General features: G+C 42.2%; 1 protein-coding gene across 9 annotated transcripts in view; it reads right to left on the reverse strand.

Annotated features, from left to right (window-relative positions):
• Positions 1 to 21,756, reverse strand: part of GRIN2B (glutamate ionotropic receptor NMDA type subunit 2B) — a 216,179-nt gene that overhangs the window by 102,998 nt on the left and 91,425 nt on the right. For all 9 annotated transcript variants that reach the window (XM_066183544.1, XM_066183540.1, XM_066183538.1 and 6 more), the window contains one exon: positions 17,354 to 17,952. In XM_066183544.1, coding sequence (XP_066039641.1) covers positions 17,354 to 17,952 — 599 coding nt within the window. The remainder of the gene's footprint in view (positions 1 to 17,353; positions 17,953 to 21,756) is intronic.

Genomic DNA, 21,756 nt, shown 5'->3' on the forward strand with positions numbered 1-21,756 from the left:
TAAGACCGTACAAGAACATACTCAGCCACTAAACAGATCTACCTTGACATCCTAAAAACGTTATAGGAAACCCACAAACAGAGGAGAGATTTTCATTGCTGGAGCTGGTATCACCATCTTTTCAAGCTGTCCTCTTCTTTCCAAGGTAAAACCTTCCCTATAGATTCCTCTAGCTATGCCAAATTTTATTTTTAAGAGTGACATTTTCCATATCAGATGTTCATGTCATGTCTGATATTTGACGAAGACTGAAGTTAAAATGGTTCATTCTCTTCCAAAAACAGGCAAGAGGAAAAAAAAGCTATTTTACCAACATTAGGAGAAAGATTGTGACCTTTATAAAAAGCTCCCATAGTTCTCTGCTTTCAAGGGACATGAATTTTGATGAGAGAGGAAAGCAAACATTCATTTCATGCTGATTTTTCCCATACTTGTGGAAACCTAGACAGGTCATAACCCTTTGGAAAAACTGCAATTTACAGTTGTTCAAGAAAAATTATTAGAGCTTTCAAAAAAACCCCTATCCTTTTTAAACTCCTTGCCTCACCGGGCCTTCTGCAGTCTAAGGCTCAAGTAAAACCAATGAGTGGACTGGGGAAGCAGAAGAAGGAGGAATACATCTGTTGGGTTTGTATTTCCCATGATGGTGCCTGCTCCCTGCGCATAAGGATCGCTGGAAAAGGAGGCTGGCTAATTCCAAAGCACTAGGAAAAAACCAGGAAGGTAATCAGGATACACTGACTTGGGACACTGCAAGAAGTAAGGGATTAAAATGCTGCATGGGGGAAGAGAACTGGGAGGTGTGACACCTGGACTATTTGAACAAAGAGACTGTGACTTGTGGGAGCTGAGGGAAGGGGAAGATAGATTGGACAAGGGGTCAGAATCTGAGGTAAGTGGAAATGAATGAAAATAAGTGACACAGTCCAGCAGTGGAGGCTGGATTTTTCTAGATCCAGGTTCTGGAGCTTAGATTCTTTGTTTGTTAGGTAGATTCTAACTTTGCTAGGTGAGAACCAGGCTGGGACAAGAAGCCAGAAGGGCTGAACAGACATGGCAAGCCGGTGGAGACAAGACAAAAGAGGTCAGCAGTGGGAGAGAAAAGCTAACAAGTTCATGACCACTAAATCCATGCAGTTTGGCAAAGTGCTGGCTTATTCATTTGGCACAAAGTCAAACACTGAAAAAGAGGGAAAACATCAGCATTATAGTTATTCAACCAATATGAATGCATCCCATTTTGCATAATGACTAAGAATCAGTCCTGAATCAACAATTTTTCTTGCAGGACCCTGATCTCATTGAATGCACTAGACAGATTAATTTAGGAATGAAACTTAGCTGTTTGGAAAGTGGGCAGTAATCAAGTGAGAGGTTGAGAATGGCTAGGACAAACAGGAAAACCATATTGCTAAGCCAGCTGAAAGGTGTACTGCAAGGCTGGATTTGTCCCAACCTCTGCACAACGCCCTGATGGTACAAATTGAACAGAACAGAATATATTTCAGCTGAAAGGGACCTAAAACAATCATCCAGTCCAAATGCCTCCCAAACACTGACAGGCTCAGAGCATTGACCACCTCTCCAAGAAGCCTGTTCCAGTGTTTGACCACCCTCTCAGTGAAGAAAACCCTCCTAACATCCAGTCTAAACCTCACATGGCACAGCTCCAAACCATTCACATGCATCCTATTACTGGACACAAGGGAGAATAGATCAGTAACATCTCTTAAACCGAATTTTTTACAAGCAGTCTCTAAATCTGTGCACCCCATTTTCTGGATGATTAACAAAAGCTGGACAAGTCCTCTGGCCCCTTTTTTTGGTCTGGTGGCAATTCCAAACAAAAATAAGGAATGTATTGGCAAATCAATAAGTATAAAGTTTTGACATTGTTAAAAGAACACAAATATATTCAGCCTGTCTTCTTTTGAATCTGAACATTTTCAAACACCTTTTTTTCAAATGAAGGGAAGATACATATTGAAGTTATAAACTAATTGGAATTCAAAATCCAGTGTTTCATCTCAAATATATTGGAAGAAATAATTCAAATTAAAATTAAAAAAGGGAAATGGTTTGGAGACTGTTTTGCTTTTTTCCCTGGGCTCAAGATGATTTCTGCAAAACAAACAATTATATGGCATATAAACAAACAGCCCATATAACTTGTATGTCACCAAATTTCCATTTCTACATTAATAAAAAATCAATGAAAAATGGTACTCAGTCCTAGGTAATACTTGGCAGGGGGCAATTGAAGAATTTTTGAGTTGAAGACAAAGAGAAATTTGAACACTGAAAGCATTCTGTAATGATCAGTACTTTGAATAATGAGATTCTAGGTGTCTCAGATGGGCCATGAAAAATTAATAGACATTTTTGTCCTTAATCTTGCTGCACCTCAGTTCCCCGCCTATACAAAGGATTTACATAAAGAAGCTTGTGTCCTCTCATCTCATAGGAATAGGGTAAAAATCCATGAACTTCATGATGTACCAAGATACTGGCCTAACGTGTCACAGATAACACCTTGAGAAAAAGAATCCTCAAATCACAGCAGCCTGTGAAAGCAGACACAGTAAAAAGCTTAAAGATATACATTAAGCAAGGTAAAGGAAACAAAATACTGCTCAGTCAGGAAATGTCACCCATCCTGCATACAGAAGCAGGCAGGGGTCCTGTCTTGAAAGATAGTACTGAAACCACTACTCTGTAATGCATAGACACAAGAATGCCAAATTAAGATTGCAGCCTTAATTCTGGCATTTTCTTCTGTTTGAAGTGCTTGCCTTTGGAACCTAAATAATATTCTTCTGACACAGTTGTGTGTACGTAATATATGAAAAGCTCTTGGCTCGGGGGCCTTGGACTTCACAGAACACTGCAGCAGTCCCCCTGAGTTTTCCTTCCCCAGTTACTTTGCTTCCAGCTCACACCAGTTTTGCAGCACAGTATCAGAGCTTGTTTTTTCCTGTCTCTCTCCTTTACGACATGCCCCTCCTCAGAACTGCTTCCTCACCTCCAGCCACCCACCCTGCCAGCTCCCCAGCACCAGCTTTCATTGCTGCATTGTGAATTATTTGTTTGGGCAATCACTATCCTAGGACTACAAGCACTGACAGAGGTCTCGCTTCATTAGATATAAAACAGCAAATACAATAGCTAGAGGTATCCTAATTTCAGGGCAAAATTGCCACAGTGTTGGCATTCTGCATCCTTCCCAGATCTGGTTCATGATGCAGAGGTGCCTGCCTCCATCTCTTCTTTCTTTGCAACCTTCCACCCAGTAATTGTACTGGTGGGCTGCAGAAAGGAAAACTTTGACTCATCACATCTGTCTCTAATGGCAATTGTCATGCTCCTTATAACCCCAGGTTCCCTAACATTTTCACTGCTACATAACTTCTGGAGTATTATAGTCTTTATTCATACCTCTTTACCTGAACAGCAGCTTAAACATTCCCTACTTCTCACCTGAAAACTTCTTTTGGAGTAAAACTCCCTTCAGAGAATTTCTGGTATGGTTTTGTTCATCCTGAAAAATATGCCCAAAGCCTTATGCAAAGACCATACAGGCAAGTTTGCATAAAACGAAACAAAGAGACCATATCAGGGTGGGAGTAGGGCTGATGTTTAAAAAAATTGTGTGCAGAGGGAAATATAACTTAAAAATTGCCAAAAAGGAACTACTTGGAAAAAAAGAGTTCAGAGCTGCTTTAGTTTTCAAGGGTTTTTTTTTTCTACTAATATTAAGCCTCAGAAGTTGAAAATGTCAAAACAATAGAGAAAGACCAATCCGGTCCAAACTATGGATAATCCTCTTCTTCCTGGCATCGTGACACCTGTCAGTGCAAGATTCTCCTTTGCTAACACCCCTTGTCCTGTCCTGTTGTAAGTTACTGACTCATTCTTTTTTCTTATTCTCTCTCTCCCTTTTCTCTCTCTCTCCTGGCTCTCTCCTCTGGCTCTCCCTGGTGAACAGTGAGCTGCAAGAAGCATTCCTGGGCTAGAAATTAACATATTAATGAAGAAAGAGCCTTGAAGAAGGGTGAGAGATGGGAAGAAAACAGAGAGAGGAGGCAGGCAGAACAAAATAACAAAGGGAAGATATAATGAAGAAGGGACACAGAGCCAAAGCACAAAGGGAGGGGGAAAAAAAGCCTTTCTTGGGAACTAGTGCTACTTCAAACACTTCCATGGAAAAAAAAGATGAAAGAGAGGAAAGAAAGGGGGTAGGAAAAAATGGGGTGTTTCTTCTGTTTTAAGCTAAGATTTAATATTTCTATAGAAAAGAATCACCTATTGAGGGAAGGATAAGAAGATGGAAGTTGGGAGTGATGGAAGGACACAGAAACACATAAAGGGGGCATGACTGACAACAAAAGCAGTGGGTTCATCCCTGGCTGTTTGCAAAATGCCACGAGCATGGAATCATGGAAACACCAGTGCAAATAGTCTTTGCCTATGGGCTATTGCCTCCCCTACAACCTCCTATTCTCTTCTTCTACCATGTAAACCTGCAAGCCTGCCCCAAAATTGTGCTGAAAAAGAAGCATAAAATGGCAGTTAGCAAGGACTACTGTTGATCTGGCAAGCTCACAAGCATCCCACTCCCAACCTCTCTCAGCACTCTCTCAGGCAAACAGTGGGAAACCCATTAGGATCAGTAGGTTGAGGAGGAACTAAAAAAAATAGTTAGTTCAAATGTCAGTGTTTGTTCCATCCCCTCTGTTCCTCTGTTTAACTATCCACCATTTGCATCCTTCTTTAGAAGCACTGCAGAAGAACAGATTCTGAATAATGCAGAAGAATACATTCTAAATTTCCTCTTGCACCCACTGGCCAGAACAAGCCCACCATTCCCATGCCTGCTGACAAGACAAAAGGAGGGGGGAAAAATGGATTCCTGTTCTGAAGAAGGAACCTAAAGAAATACCATTTTTAGTGGTGAAATGCATAGCACATTGCAAAACCAAGACATAGGGACTTGATTAGCAAAACAAGCTTTTTGTTGTAGGTCTACATGAGTAAAGGTGTGAATTGTTACCAGAGAGTCATTCTTGTAAAACAGACCTCTCAGTTTGTTCATATCTTTCACAGTCCCACCAGCATGTGCCACTACACAAACTTGTTCCACAGCTCCCAGGTGGTACCAAGCCAGCTCCTTGACACCTCACCAGACTACTGCAATACTGAGAACACCCTCAATACCCAGAGTATTGGGTGAGCCCCATGGTTTTGTGCAGCAGCCTCCTAAAGATGTAGTAATTAAGTAAATAGACACAGGCACAACAGTGTTTGTCTCCTTGACCAGCCCAACACCTCCTTTCTTCTCTAATGGTGAGGGGAGTAGACCAAGGACTGTTTGGCACTCAGTCATCTCCAGATGAGACCCCTAGGTGCTACCACACAGCTTTCTTTGATACTTAAAGAAACTTTCAGCATGAACTTCTTTCACAAATGTGACAAATTTATATGACTGCTTTCCCTTGACTTCTCAGAGGACAAGAGGAGGTTCAGGGATTTCCTGGCATAGGAGTTCTCACTGCTCAGCTTCAGCAGAATGGCCACAGCCCAAGTCAAAGCATCCATGCAACTGCCTGGTTTTGGGTACTACTGCTGCTCTGACCTGTGGTATCTGAAAAGGCAAGGCAAGCTCCAAACCACACAGAGGAATGAGAGTCAGAGTCACCCACAGTCCTCCCACTTAGAGAACCAGCTGCATGTCCTTCATAGTGAGTGCTCTAAAACCAAGCCCAGTGATGCTTTATATTTCCCCAAGTGGTCCTCCATCTGCACCACATCCCCACACTCCCTTTCTGTCAGTGCCCTTCTCTGGGGACTTGCTTCCACGTTGACAACTGATGGCTGCAACAAATGTTTCTGAGCTGCCGCAGCTGAGCACCAAGAAGCAGAATCCCTTCTGCAGGCTTTGTGAGGATCCAGAAGGGGGTGACAAAAAGGGAGGAAATCAGCAGCAATGCAAACCAGCTTGATCTGCAGTGCAATTTGGAGGATGCCTCTCACTTGGGCAGCTCTCCTCTCCCCTGTGGCTAACCCTACCCCTGAATGCCTACACACTCTCCACGCTGGCTTACACGGTACTCCCAGTACCATCCACTGTTGGGAGCACCATGCTTTTCTCATTCGGCCCCCTCACTCTGCTAAACTTTCTTGTTAAGCAATTTCATGGAACTATAATAAACTATTCCAAATCAATTTCACAACTTTGCTAAGCTTGTGCCTTCATCAATTCAAACTCGAGCCTTCCATGAAAAATTGCTTGGAAAAAAAAATACAGATCAATAAAATAAGTAAAATTCTCACTCTAGACAGTCAAACTGGAGCCTTTTCCAGAACTATCATCTTTCCACAGCCATCAGAGAAACTGTGGCTTGGTGCCACCTCCAAGGCACTTGTTGGGGTACCTCTTCTGTGAGGAAAGGCTAAGAGAATTGGGATTGTTAAATCTGGAAAAGAGAAACCTTTGGGGTGACCTGATTGTGGCCTTCAGTACCTGAAGGGAACTTACAGGAAAGGTGAGGCAAGACTATTTACAAGGGCACGTACTGACAGGACAAGGGGGAAAGGGTTCAAACTGAAAGAGTAGGTTTAGATTATGTGTTAGGAAAAAATTCTTTACTGCGAGGGTAGTGAGGCACTGGAACAGATTGCCCAGAGAAGCTGTGGATGCCTCACCCCGGGGGTGTTCAAAGCCAGGTCAGATGGAACTCTGAACAATCTGGTCTAGTTGAAGATGCCCCCTCCCCTGGCAGGGAGCTTGGAACTAGATGATTTTCAAGGTCCCCTTCCAACTCAAACCATTCTGTGACTCATCTGACCTGTAGTCTCACATTCACAAAAAGGCAAGACCTTCTCCATCTCAAAGCTACATTAAAACCAAGAGAGATCTGCAAGTAAAGCCCCCTGGTATCTCAGCTACATGCCTCCAAGGAAAGGAAAAGGAAACTGAGACAAGGGCAGCAAAGCATGAAGAACTCTGAAATAACAGTTCTGCTGTGTTTCCTGAATCTGGGAAAGTCAAATGCTGGAAAGCCCAATATCCCACTGCAGAACCGCTTTTTGACATGAATACACACTAGGCTTATGAAGAGCAGTTGCTAGATGTTCAAATTTATTCAGATGCTGTAAGCATCTGTATTTTGCACCTCAAAGTCTTCACAGTCCCTTGGTGATGCTGAAGAGCATTTTGTCATAGCTTAAGTACCAGCTCTTGTATGCTCTCACCATGCCATACGTCACCACTCAGATGCAGAAGGACAACATCAGCATCTTTGTGAAGAAGATAGTGCTTGTAGCAATCTGTTTGAGTTACCTCATGTCACTCACAGGGCCTAATCTGTCAGTGACACATTATTTTAAGGGGGAAGAAAGCAATGAAAAGTATTCTTTTGGGAGGACCATCTGTTATATATGACATCTATTACCCATGTGGCTAAATCCTCTCAGAGCTTCATTGCAGTCAACCCTTTTGCTCTCCATCCAGTTCTGGTTATCACTTGTCTGTAACCAGTCTGTAACTACAGCAGCCTTGTTGGACATCTTCCTCTGCCCAGGGCAGTCTCCAGGGGAAATAAGCACATAATCAATGTAAAATCTAGATATATTAGCTCAAAACATGTCATTCTCTTGGGATGAAGGACATCACTGAAATTAGACACAATTTGCTCATGAAGTCTGTACACCAGAAAAGCTGCTAACCTTTTTTGTGAAACCACTTCTGGAGCTGCTGGCTGCCTGCTTCAAAGGCATAAGAGAGGCATGTGTGGCACTGCCACTAATATCTTGTGCTCATTAAACACCCCCAAATGTCTTGGCGAAAATCCACCTCTAGTAAATTCATTCTGCCAGATGAAATTCCTTGTGCAGCTCCAGTGAGGTGCAGTATTCATTTCCACTTCATACTATAGTCTGTTAAACAGTTGCTCTATTTCACCCCAGAGATGGCTGAAATTTTTTGGTGAATTAAGCTATCCCCTTCTGTTTTGTAAAGTGCTTTGGAACTGCAGATAAAAGATGCTACAGCCTGTCATAAATAAGTGTAATATGCTGACACTGCTACTGGAGGTAGCTGTCTTACTGAAAAATGGTTTCATTTGTGACACTAATAATACAGGGAAGAACACAAGGCAAGACACTGAAATCTCATTTCCATCTCATTTTAATACTGCTTCAAAAACCAAGAAAAAAAAAGTCAGAATCAAGTCAGCATTTGTGCATTTTTAACTACTGTTGGGCTACAAAGATTCACAGGTTTTCAGTCCATTGTGGCAGCTCTCTTCCACTATGACCACACCATTAAGAGGGTGAACTCTTCCTCTGATTATCTCCTGTCTCTCCAGGTCCTTAACAAAGACCAACAAGTTCACCAAAGCTGTTTTGCCACCATTTCTCATGGTGCATTACATTGAGTAAGGCCCAATCACCTTACCATCTTTATTTAATCAAGACAGGGGCAGAGACCTGTTTGGTGGGATATAACAACATCAGAAATCCCTCCACAGGGGCGGAAAAGAGCTTTCTTTGTAGGAAGATAGCTGGCAGCATCCAGTCTGATTGATCATTTCAAGGGTAACTATGGTTAGATTTTAATATTAATTTTGTATTAAGGTGCTTGTAGGCTTGAGTAGGGACATTTTTATTACTTAAATCAGGAGAGAACATGCTGCAGAAATGATAGAGCAGGGTGTACTGAACAAGCTGACAGGTCTCTGCTATTTCTATTTTCTTTTTTATTATTTCACTCATATTCAGGCATTTTAAACACCACATTTCTAGGTTTTATTCCATTCAAATACTTCAAGAACTATAGTGCACAGTGAATGTACAATACAAAAAAAATATGCTAAGGTAACATACATAACCCTCAAATGTTTATACTCAATTCAAAATAGTATTTTCTAACCTTACCAAAGCAGAAATCCCTTGTCTTACACTGCAAACCAATTTCTGAAGTTTGAAGTGAAGCTAGCTTTGAGTTATTTGTCCACACCAAAAGAAACCCCACTGCTGGCTAATTATTTGAAAGCAGAACAAATTCATTCATTTCACACTCTCTTAACTCAAAATTAGATGAACAGGGATATTTTGCTAAGATTTTTTAAAAAATGTCCACCTTTGGACTGTGAATGAAAATAAAACTTGCAAACTAAAACAAAATGTACTTTAAAAATTATTGCTACTTGAAAATAGGCCAGTGGAGAGGTCTGTATACAGCAGAGGGAGGTCTGGATTCTGCACAGGTAAAAGGTATTCAAAACCTGTTACCTGTGCAAAATTTGGTAGGGTCCCTTTCAGATAAATATTCAGCTTCCCCACAGATATGCAGATTCACATTTTCCCAAAATGTGGATGCAAGACTTGAGTAACCCTTAAAGCAATGACTTTGAGAGGAATTTCATCAGCAGCATCCAGCCAGGAGTGCTCTAAGCCTCAATTCAGAAAAGCACTTAACCATGCACAATCTCTTGGACAAAGCATAGATGGCAAAAGCCACTGAACAGCAGGTGTTTCTGCAGGGGAGCAGGCAGCTGTTTGACAGGGCTCAGCTCCATCACACAAGCGTGTAGGACAGAAAGGGGAGAAGGAACACCCCATTGAAAGTTAAACTACAGGAACCGTGTTAAAACTGCAGAACATAAAAAAATCTCATCCCAGACACACCAGGGTTAATACCTCCACTCTTTTCCAAGAAAGGTTGCCTGACTTAATCATTTTCCCTTTTTTTTAGTGAATTTCTGACAATACAAAGGCTGTCGTGGTGCCTCCCCCACCTCCCCCCACCTTCCAGGAGGGAGCACTAGGTGCAAGCAGTGCAGGTGTCTTGTCAAACCAAATCGTGAACCCAAATTGCATCAAAGAGAAGAAAAAGCTGCTCCAGAGTTGCAGAGGGAGCCATAGCAACACAGCAGTTCCTATTTTAAAAAACTTGAAAGATAGTAAGAACATTAAGTCTGAGGGGAGGAGAGAGGGGAAAAAAAACCAAAACACTACATTTCTATCAGAAAGAAATAAAAACCGCACATGTTCCTGATAGGCACCAGTGATGAAACCACATATGGCCAGCCATCAGTGTGCAGGTGTGCAAGCTAGAAAATATCCATTGCCCCATCAAGCCTGTTCTTGAAGGAAAAAGGCTATTTCTCACCTCTCCTCCACTTCTCTGCTAAAGAAGGTTTTCAAATTCCCTGAGGCACTTTCAAGTCCACAGCACCCTAAATGCATTTTGTGATCAGACCAGGATCAGCAGTGGCATAGCTGATGCTGAAGTGTAGCCTGAACTGGTTTTGTGGTTTCAAAGTTCCACCACAAAGGGAGGATTTTGACTCACTTTTCATGAGGACTGGAGAGAGTCTGAAGGCACACATTAAAACATATTGTCACCAGCTAGTGAAGTTGCCACAGTACTAGCACTAATTGGACTTGGCTGCAGAGCAGAAGATGTCTCAGAGGGCTGGAAGCAGAACACGGACATTTTCCCATCTGGAAACTGATGGTGCATACCAAAATTCATTCCCAGCTGGTGGATTCCGGAGGCATTTATGAAAGGGTACGTCATTTAATCAAAAGATAACCCTTGCCAAAACCCATCACTTCACTCGAATCCTTCTATTAGCTCAGATGGTTAGAGCAAGGTGCTAATATCAGCAAGGTTGCAGGTTCAATCCATGTACAGGCCATTCACTTAAGAGTTGGACTCGATGATCCTTGTGGGTCCCTTCCAACTCAGAATATTTTGTGATTCTTGGATCCTATTTTAATTGCAAAGAGGCTTAAACATCCAACTGTCCACACAGAGCAAGTACCTCCTCTCCCCCTCTGACAGAGCCCAGCTCTGCAGGACTAAGGTATCCTGTGGTGCCTGCTGAGGAACAAACATTTTTGCTGTGCCATCATACACTGCCACTGAGATGCCAGGGATCTCCTGTATCCTACCAGCATACAAGTTAGTTTGATGTTTTACTTTCCACTGCTGGGCAGCTGTGCTTCCCACTGCCCAAGCAGGACTGCTGAGGAGCTGGGCAGAGCAAAGAGGACAGACTGCTCTTCTGCATCAGACACCCTTAGCAGCCCACCTGTATGGAGGAGGTTTGGATCAAGAGCATATTAAAAACTGCCCTCAGCATTCCTCTCAAGCGACAGAAAAAAAATGAGTCAGAGGAAGCCAACACTTTCTCCAAGATGTGGTGGCACACAACTGCTCACCTCCTGACCAGGCAACATGAAATAACCAGTAGCCCCAAGCCAACAAACCCAGCACATTTCACCAGCACTGCACCGCTGCAATACACACAGGGCAAATGAAATGCAATAGGAGATGCAAGACAGAGATAGAAAAATGTGATGGCAGTACACACAGAGAGTGAGATGACATACAACAAGGGATGCAGGGAGGCAGAGAGACCCTGACAGAGGCAGGAGGTACAGGCCAGATCCAGTCTCCAGCTGCTGCTGGAACAGTGACAGGAACAAGCAGATTTCAGCAGCAGGGATGTCTAATCTGTCAGCAGAGCTCACGCCACGTGCTGCCACTCTGCACCAGCCTGATGGCAGCGGGACACACCAACCAGTGGGAACATAATGAGCTGCTAACTAGACATGGACCTAAAGGCTCCAAAAGGTCAAAAGTTACATATGCTCCCTCACCCTCCAAGTTTCTGAAAAGGGCAATTTCTGCATCCTTGGGAACATGTCACTTATACCTTCTCTCACCACATCCCCAGCATTAAGAAGCAAGTCCCAGCACTGTGCCTCCCACAACTGGAGCACCACAGGATTCAAGGGCTGGAGCAGGGCTTCCCAGCCAGCTGCCAAATAGATAGATGTAGCCCTGCCAAACTGAGCGAGACGAGATGGTGTCTCTTAGTATGAGGGTAACTTGACAAACCGGTGAATTGGGAAAGAGCAGTGCAAATGGTCTATTGTTCATTCCTGCCCTCAACTCCCCTACTGCACTGTGTGAGGGTGCATGACCCGCTCAACTAGGAGACAACACAGAGCACGGCAATACCTGCAAATGGCACATGATGACCCCTGTGTCTGGCGTGGATGGCGATGGCTACCATTACTAGAGAGGAGAGGGCAGGAGGGTGGGTTGAGAGACACCAGAGAAACAAGGAAAGGTGTTGCCTGGGCACTGTTCTTGGCACTGACCAGGGAAAAACAAGGTATGGTGATGCCCACAGGTATCAGGGGACACAATAACCTGAAGGGGCACTGCACTTTTTTAGGGATATGTACAGCCCATAAGGTCTTGAGTTTCCAGGGAAGCAATTTGTTTGTACAGCCCAATTGCAAGAACTTTCTCTGCTCACAGACTCACTGTTCAGGTATCTAAGCCCCAGCAGTTCCTAGCTTCTATTAGGGAAATGCAGTCATGGGAGAACAGAGATTGCCCTGGTTGTTCCAGGGAAAACAGTTTCCAAGCACTCAAAGGTTCTTCTGCATTTCTTATCTGTTTAGCAAGGTAAAACTACATATGAATGTAACTTTCCCCAGGGTGGAAGTGTCATGTCCAAACAATGCACTGAGCAAGCTTGCCAGCTGTTTTCCTTAGATTTGAAGAATCTAAGGTACAGAATTGATCCTAACTTTGTTTTTCCTCTAAAAGTATTTCTTTGCAAAGGTGGTATAATTCCACACTTGTATTTTAATTCCAAAGCAAATGCTCCACTGCTCTTTTTATTAAAATGAAATCTGCTGTGTGCAGCCTGGTGTTAAATGAGAGACTATTAAAGCCAATCAGTGGAGAACTCATTAGAAACCCTAGAACAACAAACTAGTAGTTATGGCCCAGCATTCAGAAGCAGCCATGACAACAAGGAGAAAGAACCCAGGTCTCATTGAAGGCTACAACAAAACCACAGATTATGTAGCCCAAAGACTGTGAATATCCATACAAAACAGCTGAGCTTCCATTCCTCAAATATGTGCCAGAAATTATATTCTTTTCTCATGACTCATCTCTGAATTCCACTCCTAAGAATACTTCTGTCATTTAGTTATTTCTTCCCATTTCTAAAATGTAATGAGAAGCACCAATCCAGAGCTCAAGGAAATCTGTCCCATCAATTAAAATAACGAGATAAGCAGAAGGCTGCCTATAAACACATCCACCTCTGCCCACTCACTCCTCAGTAGCCATGGTGAAGGGAAAAAAGATGAGCTTTGCAGGATGCCTGGAAGCCTAGCAACTCTCCTAGGAAGAACCAAGAGGTAAGAACTCCTCATCTTAGCATCTCCTTCCCAACCTTTGAGATCTTCTCATCCAGTAGAAAAGAGCGAGCACACACTGCTTTTGCTGGGTGCCCAGAACACCAGATATTGAGATAACTATAAACTTGGTAGACTGAAATATTCAGATCAGATTTTTTTCTGGGACAATGAAGGAATAAATGAATAGGTAATTATTACAAACAGAACAAAGAATTAGAGACTGTAATTGAACTGGGAAACAGCATTTGGATATTTGGACTCCAAATTACAACCTAAACCTATTATCAGCATAAATTGAGATAAATCCCTCACTAGAGGAAAAATTCATCAAAAATAATTCAAAAAGATAACTAACAAACCTTGTAGAACAAAACTCTCTCAAAGTATCATTTTACTACTCTTTAGTGGAGTTATCTCATCAGCAGTTTCACTTATTGGACAAATTCCAAAATGTTCAATGGTCATGATCATACTTCTGCAGTTCCAGTCTAACGCAAAAGAGAACCAGTTTCAAAACAGACAGAAATAGTTGCTATGAGACCATTAGTGATAGAAGAAGATGCAGACCAAACACCTACATTGTGAAGAAATGGCATTTAGATAACAGTCTGTCTTGTTTCTTTTTGTGCTTGCAGCCATACATCAAATAAAACTTTGTTTGCACAAGTTCTTGCAAAAATGAACAAGTGGCATAAAAAGAAGGAAAGATACGGAGAATCCGAACAACATTCAGTTCATTTTCTCCTTACTGCATTATATACCCGGATCAACCACTGACACCATGTTGAGCAAGACCATTTGATTTCAGCTGCATTCAGAACAATTGCTCTTTTAGAAAGACGAGGGAAAAAAGTAAGAAATGGTCAGAGTTCAAAGGAAGATCTTGGAAAATGACTAATTCAGTCATTGTATTGTGTGTCCCAGCTGAACTAAAATACACATTTTATTTAGTTGGAAGTGTCACTCTCTGTCTAATAAAATCAGAAAATTACTTTATTTTATTGCCTCCCCAGCTATGGATTTGAAGTAAATTGGACCACTTTGGATTAGTTTCAAGAGTTTCTGAAACAGTAGCTACATGGTAGTGCTTTATCTGAGGTCACATACACATACACTTTGTCTCCCCAGACATCAAGCCCACGTACACGCATTTCTCTACTCTGTGTAGGCATGTGGAGGGGGAACTGTAAGTTGCAGATGGCTGAATATAGTATTGCTGGGTCCAGAGCAAAGCTAAAATTAGCTTTCCAGAACCTGCTGCCCAGTCCAAAATGAGCCAAATCACATTCCAGACATGCAGGTATTGTTGCTACCTGGTGTACACAGTGCACAAGTGCTGTGGGATCCTAATAGGTGGAAGGGGTTAGGAAAAGTATTAAGTAGCCAGGTCTGCAGAATCTGTAATATCACAGGCAGACAAAGCATATCATGAGAGGTTTAAAGCTTAGCACATAGTAAATTCCAGCAAATTCAATGGAACTTGAAGGTATGAACACAGATTGCAGCTATTAATCTCTATGCATTTTGGCTCAAAGAGGTGAACTCACATCTTCATGATTGCTTCCTTCCACATCTTGTGCTTCTCCTCTACCTCTCCTCCTCCACAGACTTCAGGTGTGAGGCTGAGCTTGCAGCCATCCAATTTTTATTGAACTCTTGGATTTGTAAAAGCACTGGCTTATTTCAGACACCACTAGCTTTTAAACTTCAAAAGGTGCCTGAAAGTAATTTGACTTAAATAAGAAACTAAGCACCCAACCCACTGAAGTTAACCATCTCACTTGGAAATATAGAGAGGGTGGAAACATGGGCGGGTGAGGGGGAAAGGAGGCAAGGTCAGAACCCCCTCACAGGCCCACACCATGTGAGACAAAGCGAATATATGCACTGTGCTCACAAGTAACTACAAAAGTATAATTATTTCTGAGTTAGCTCAGATGCCTGCAGCTATCTACACAGTGGCAGAACAGAGCTTTGCACAGGCTAATTTGACTGTGCTGCTCAGTGAGACTGATGTCAGTACCCGAACTAAGCTGGGTGTATCTACACGTATTGGCACTCATTCCTGTGAATGCTGTACCCAAAGCAGACAAGGGAGCAGAAACAGCATGATCTGGGCCAAGAAGGTGAAAAGAAAGCTAGGATCTTCAAAAGTGACAAGAACTGCTTTCATGTGGGGTGCCCAGGCTTCAGGGCATATCTACACAGCACAACAGTGCTGTCACCTCTACACTCAAGAGTCTCTGAGCTGACGACTTCTAAACAATGCAAAAAGGTGCTATGCAGAGAGATTATGTTGGGTCCTTGAAGCAGCATATCTGCTTGGGTGCAATGTTATGCATAGGCTAACAGAGTGTCAACAGAACTCATTAGCAGAAGGTCTCTGCAGAACGCTGCATCACATAGCAGGGAACGTTTTGTTTTCTAGATAACTGCTGAAAAGACACAGTAGAGCTCTCCCCAAAATCCCTCTTCATTTGGAAAGGTAAAACAAAAGCCTGCCTTGATGTTACTTCTCATTACTTTGTATACACTAAATATATTTTCCCTGCTTAATCATTCCAGGGATGACTCAAAAGAGCAGCAGAAAAAAACCTTACTCCTAAGCCTAGCTGGGAAGGGAAGAGATAAAAGCTTTGAGCACCTTTGGTAGTTTCAAGGCCTGCATAGAGAAAAAAAAACAGCATGGGGAGCAGAAAGTAAAAGCAATAAGATCTGCTAATATGCCAATGGATCATAGAGACAAAGAACAAATAGCAATATGGGTAATATATTGGGCCAAAGAATAAAGCTCTCTTACAGTCATCAACGTTGAGGCAAAGCAAAAATCTGCTTCCTTGTGCCTTAGTCCCTCTATCTGCCTAGTGAAGTTGACAGTGAGGGGTCACAGCATGCATACCAATCCATCACATTTGCACTGCTGAGTGATTCAATACAACAAATGAACAAAGACATTGAGCTCTGTGTGGCCTGATGGCTACTGCCTGGATTCTCCTTTTCTCACTAGAAAGGATCTAACATGTCCAAGGATTTTATATGTAAAACATTGGACAGTGACAGCTGAGCAGGTCAGGGGGCATCTGGATTCCATGTCTAATTATCTGGGCTGCTTTGCTACACGCTATAACTCCATCTGGGACAAAAAGAAACATTTAGTAATCAGAGTGCTGTTCTAGAGCCTGTTCCACCACAAGCTTCCTCTATGCCCTTAAACAGATGCCTTAAGAAAAATTGAATTTGGATAAAAAGAAGATATTTATTCAAACAGGTTTTCCCTGTGTTTAAATACCCTTTTCAATTTGGAAAAAACTTGCTGTTCTAATTGAGGCTACTAGGCTTTTTGTATAGGGTACACAAGAGAGCACCCAAAACACCCAGCAGACAACAGCCAGTGAAGTGCCAAAGAGCAGGGGGGACAGTACAAGCTCCCCTCTGAGGTAAACCAGATTCTTAAGACATCCAAGGTCTTTAAAGACTTTGAGTATGAAGCAGGATCTGAGCAGAGTTGATGGCTCTAAACTCTTTTTGCAGCTCTAGTTCTCCACATCTCTTTACACTTCCTTCTATCCTGTAATTCAGAGCTAATGAACAGCAGAAGAACACTTGGTGCTCAGACAACAGTTGCCATGAAACTATTCCAGGTAGGTTACACAACCATCACCTATCAGGGACACCTGTTCACATAGTGCTAGTCCCTGGAACAGAAGCTGGTGCCTTCTAGACTTCAACACAAACATTAGCATTGCTTGCAGCAAGAACCCACCTGAGAGCTGCAGACCCAGTCATCCAAAGACACCCCAAGAAGTTCAGTGCTGTTATGGAAATAAATAATTTGTGCATTGAGAGGCATACTTGAATTCTTGCACTATGCCTTCATTATTCCTCTTCCTCATGCAGACTTGCCCTCTCTGTTGTATGAAGGCTTTCTAAGGGGATGACAACACTAGCACTCATGATGCACAGCAACATGGATCCCACCCTCAGCTCACCTCACCTTGCCCAGGCCAACACCATCTGCTGCCCCAAAACACCACATGCCCTCTCAGGAATATTCTGGTACCAGAGGTCATATTTGACCAGCCTTTTGTACAGCTGGCCTAGCTCTGTCCCTTACCTGTTGAGCATGTTGGACTGGTAAATCCTTTTCTCCTGGGTGTTGTAACAGCTGCTCTTGGGCTCAGGGATGAAGCTGTGTTCCGACAGCATATCAGAAGCAGCTGTGGTGATTATGGCTATTCCATCCCTTACTCTGGCAGGAAGACCATAGTCCCATTCATCATATGAGACAGAGATGAGCCCAGTGGGGAACTCAGATGGCACTGTGTCTGTATCCCCTGCCACCAGGCTGGGCACGATCCACGTGTAACCATAGCCTGTCAGACCCACTGAGTTGGCCACCTCAAAAATGTAGGTGGCCTCTTCCTTTGTGCAGTAGAGGAGGATAACAGGGCTTTGGAGCTTCTTGAGCTGGTTCTGGATTTTTGAGTCCCCATCGTCCAGGGACATGTCCAACAGAAGGACCTCCTCCAGTTCCCAACCCACAAAGCTGTGTTCAATGGTACTGCGGATCTTATTCACAAAGTCCTGGTAACCAGGGAAGTAAGTAGTGACAATGGAGAAGATGTACCAGTCGTATTCTTCCATAATGTTGAGCATGACAGAAGCTTGCTGTTCTATTGATGGGCCGAACTGGAAGAACATAGATGACTCATCCTAGAATAGGAAGTCAGAGAGAGGAAGAGAGAAAAAAAGAAAACAAGAATAGGTCAAAGGAAATAAACAGCATTCCTAGTCAATCCATTGAGCATAAAGGGGTAGGCACACCATCAGAATCTTACTTCATGTCTTGGCCAGAGCTTAAATATTTTTAACTTTTTAAAATTTAAGTGAAGCAAGTGAGAAGGAAGTAATTTTTTTTTTTAATGACAAGCTGTCCTTACTTGACTTTTAAAGGCAGGTTGCCAAAATTACTTAAAGGTTTCAGCTGTTAAGCCTGCTTTTAACAGACAGAGAACAAGTGGTATACAGTGAGGACAGAAAAACAGAATATGTACAAAATATTTCCATGAAATCAAGAGCTTTAATCACAGGATTATCCTAACTTTATATGTAGCATAAACAGGATACACAGCAGTTTTGATACTGATTTTTGGGACAGTCACTTTGCTACTGAGTTCGGGACAGTCACTCTGGTTTGAGTATCCAAAGTACAAATAGAGTAGGCAAAATCATTGGATACAAATAGCCCTGACAATCTCTACTGCCAGCTCCTCTCAAAGTAAGCAGCAGCAGCACAGAGAACTGTACAGTTCTTCTCATTACAGCTGTGAAGGCTCAGTCTCAGAACAACATAAAATACATTAAAATAAAAGAGAGATTTCTAACCTATGATGAGGTTTGTTGACACTAGGTTGTATAGAAATGTCAGTTCAGTATTTCTCTTGGTATTGCTCTCATATCCTTCTACATACTAAGTTCATCTTTGCAAAAATCATATTAACTTAGTATGGTAGAAGGATATGAGAGCAACACCACTTTACAACCTCAAAGACTCCAAGGGAGTTTTATACAGATCTCAGCTCTCCAATGGCATAGTAGAAATCTTTTTTGTCCTGGGATTTCACCGGATACCAGGCTTTCAATTTATGACAGATCCAGAGAAACACAAATTCCTGCTTTAGCCCAGTTCATGAAGGAAAGGAGTGGAAAAAAGTATTCGCCAATATGCCCTCTTAGGGATTTATCTTGTATCTTTTAAAATCAATTGCAAACTCCTGCTGACTTCTGTAGAGTGAGATTAGACCATTAAAAAACCCCAACCACAATTTTTCTTTTTTAAAAAAAAAAAAGGAAACCCACCAAAACACAGAATTAAATTATATCTCTCTGTGTAGAGATTCCCATTATAATAAGAAAGTTCTCCAAATCCAAACACCACTTTAGGAATGACTACAGCCCACCTTCTTTTCATAAGCCTGAAAAACTGGACCAGAGATACAAAAAGATGTACTCAGGAGTTTGAGACCTAGGAAAACTCATTGTGCCTCAAGACATTACATCAAAATAGTCACATTTAGAATAGCTCTCTACCAAATTAAGTCTGCTACAGCCTGGCAGGTAAAACTGTTTTTCAGCAGGGATGTAGTTAATCAATCATCCATTCATCCTTTAGTCATGGTTTTGATTACCTATAGCCATTTCCTATATTGACAAAATATGCTGTAGCTCAGCAACGCTAGAAAAAAAATAAAAATAAAGGCCTGATCCCACACCCAGCCTTAAGCTGCTTGTTTCTCTTTCCTGAGCTCCCTATGGGTCACATCCTATACAAAAGAGTGCTTGCTCCCAGATCCCCATGCCTCTCTTATGAGGTTTGGTGATTAATTTCTGTTCACTTCCTTCATGCAGTTCACCACTCACAAGTGAAAGCACTCTTAGGGCTGCTCTTTGCTTAGTGGAAAAATAAATGTATGCAAAAAGGAAAAGATGACAGCAACAAACTGAAGACAGTTTAAAAAAAAAAAAAAAGTAGCAGCTCAATACATGGAAAACATCTCATATTTTTTATTGCTGAAATTCACCCCCTTCTCTCCGAACTGTGCTCAGGAAAAGAACCTATTCTTTTTATTAAAAGATACTTTATGTCTTTGAAGCTTATGCAGAAAATTAGAAAAGACAGAGGAAAAAATCATACTATTGTTACAGCATCTGCCAGAATTTGAAGAAATCCTGAACAAGCATCTCCAACACCTTTCATTGCACAGTGCCTTTGAAAGCCACTTGTAGCAAACTGAATGCTAGAGTGTGAAAACCTAGCCTTACTGCAAAATGAAAAGGCAAGACAGCTACACCAATGACTAGTATTTTTTTTTTTATATTAAGTTCAACAAGAGCCTTTCTACACTTATGCATAAGAGCCTCTGAATTGACTGCAATTTTTCACCATTTCTAGCAGAGAGTCCAAGATCTGAAGGGCCTGGTTATTGAATTACAGGAACATTTGACACACAGTGTCTGGAAATCTTGTCTGGTTGCTTTCTCAGTGACAAATAGGGAACACTAGATGGTAAATCCACTACTACTTCGAGGCTACATACACACACTCTCAAGAGTTAGTAGGCAAGATAGCAAGGTGCAGGAGGCAATGCCCTCCCAGTGATTTAAACAGGGTCAAGCTAAAATGCCTGCTGACAGTTCATTCCACATGAGTGCACCACCTAACTGTCAAAGGGAAGTCAGCCCCAAAAGACTCGGGAGAAAATTCAGAGCTCCTCACTCACAAGCGTGTATCAGAACACCAAAAATCAATACACCAAATAGATAGCTTTATCACAACCCAACAAAACAATTCCACTCCCCTGAGAAATGGAAGCACCCCACATTAAATCAAATGGCACAGGCCACATGGCTGTGAATGCAATAATTGCTCTTGAGCAACTGTTGGCATTTCTATTACAGAAGCAGCAAGAAGAGGCAACTTATACTCAAAATGAGAGCATTAAGGAGGTGCAAGCCAGTCCAGATTTTGGGTTGGCAAGATGTCTCTTGGCACTTAATCACCCCAATAGTTGGGCTAGCCAAATGTTTTCCATTCCCTAACTAACTCAGCACCCAGAGAGAGTTGAAGGAAAGACATACAATAGTAGAGAAGAAAGTGTCCCTCTCATAATAAATCGTGAGAATTGCTCATAAATTTGGATAGAAATCTCAGTCACTGCCTTTTTGGGGGACAAAAAGCAAACTAAGAAAAATGTCCAAAAGCCACAATTTTCTTTGCAACCTTGTCTTTGGGCATGCCTGGTGAAAAGTCAAGGAAAAAGAGAAGGAGCTGAACTGATACAGAACACTGGGGCTATCCGAGTATAAATTTGACCTCACTGTAGTGTTACAGTGAAAGTTTTTTAATTAGGAGATAAATCTATGGTGGTTTTACCATTTTTACACACATGTAACCTATAGAATCATTATTGCTTTATTACAGTCTAAAATCAAAAACAAGTATTTTACCCTTCCAGACATTATGGGTTTTTAAAAACATTATAAGTTCCTATTTTTCTCCTGAAGAAATTTTACACTTCCCACCTACATTTTTTACCTTGAAGCAGCCAAAACATGGTTCAGCATTGCCACTGGGAGGCATATTTAGGTTTGGGATAGGGATAGGATGAGTTTTAATCAGAAGTCCCTTACATCGCACATCATCCAGGTGAAATACAATCCCCTTGGTACAGGAAAAAGCTTGTCTTTCTCCTACAGCCCTTTTACCTGCAAGCTCAGGCTTTCCATCGCTACCTGCTGCAAGAGACAGCAAGATGCTGCAGGATATCCCTCACACAGTCTGAAAGAGCAGAGGCTCCATTACAGGATCTCAAAGCTTCCAGAGGTCTCAGTACTCCCGCACTGTCACCCTACAAGGTCAGGGATCTGTAGTTTGCAGAGCTGAGATGGAGGTGGAGCCGATCAATTGACACAGCACCACTCCCCACTTGACAGATGGCTTCCCACAGAAAATCTGCT

The sequence above is a fragment of the Chamaea fasciata genome, unplaced genomic scaffold (genome assembly GCF_029207755.1).
Source record: "Chamaea fasciata isolate MVZ Bird 193981 ecotype frontalis unplaced genomic scaffold, bChaFas1.0.hap1 SCAF_5, whole genome shotgun sequence".
Classification (NCBI taxonomy): domain Eukaryota; kingdom Metazoa; phylum Chordata; class Aves; order Passeriformes; family Sylviidae; genus Chamaea; species Chamaea fasciata.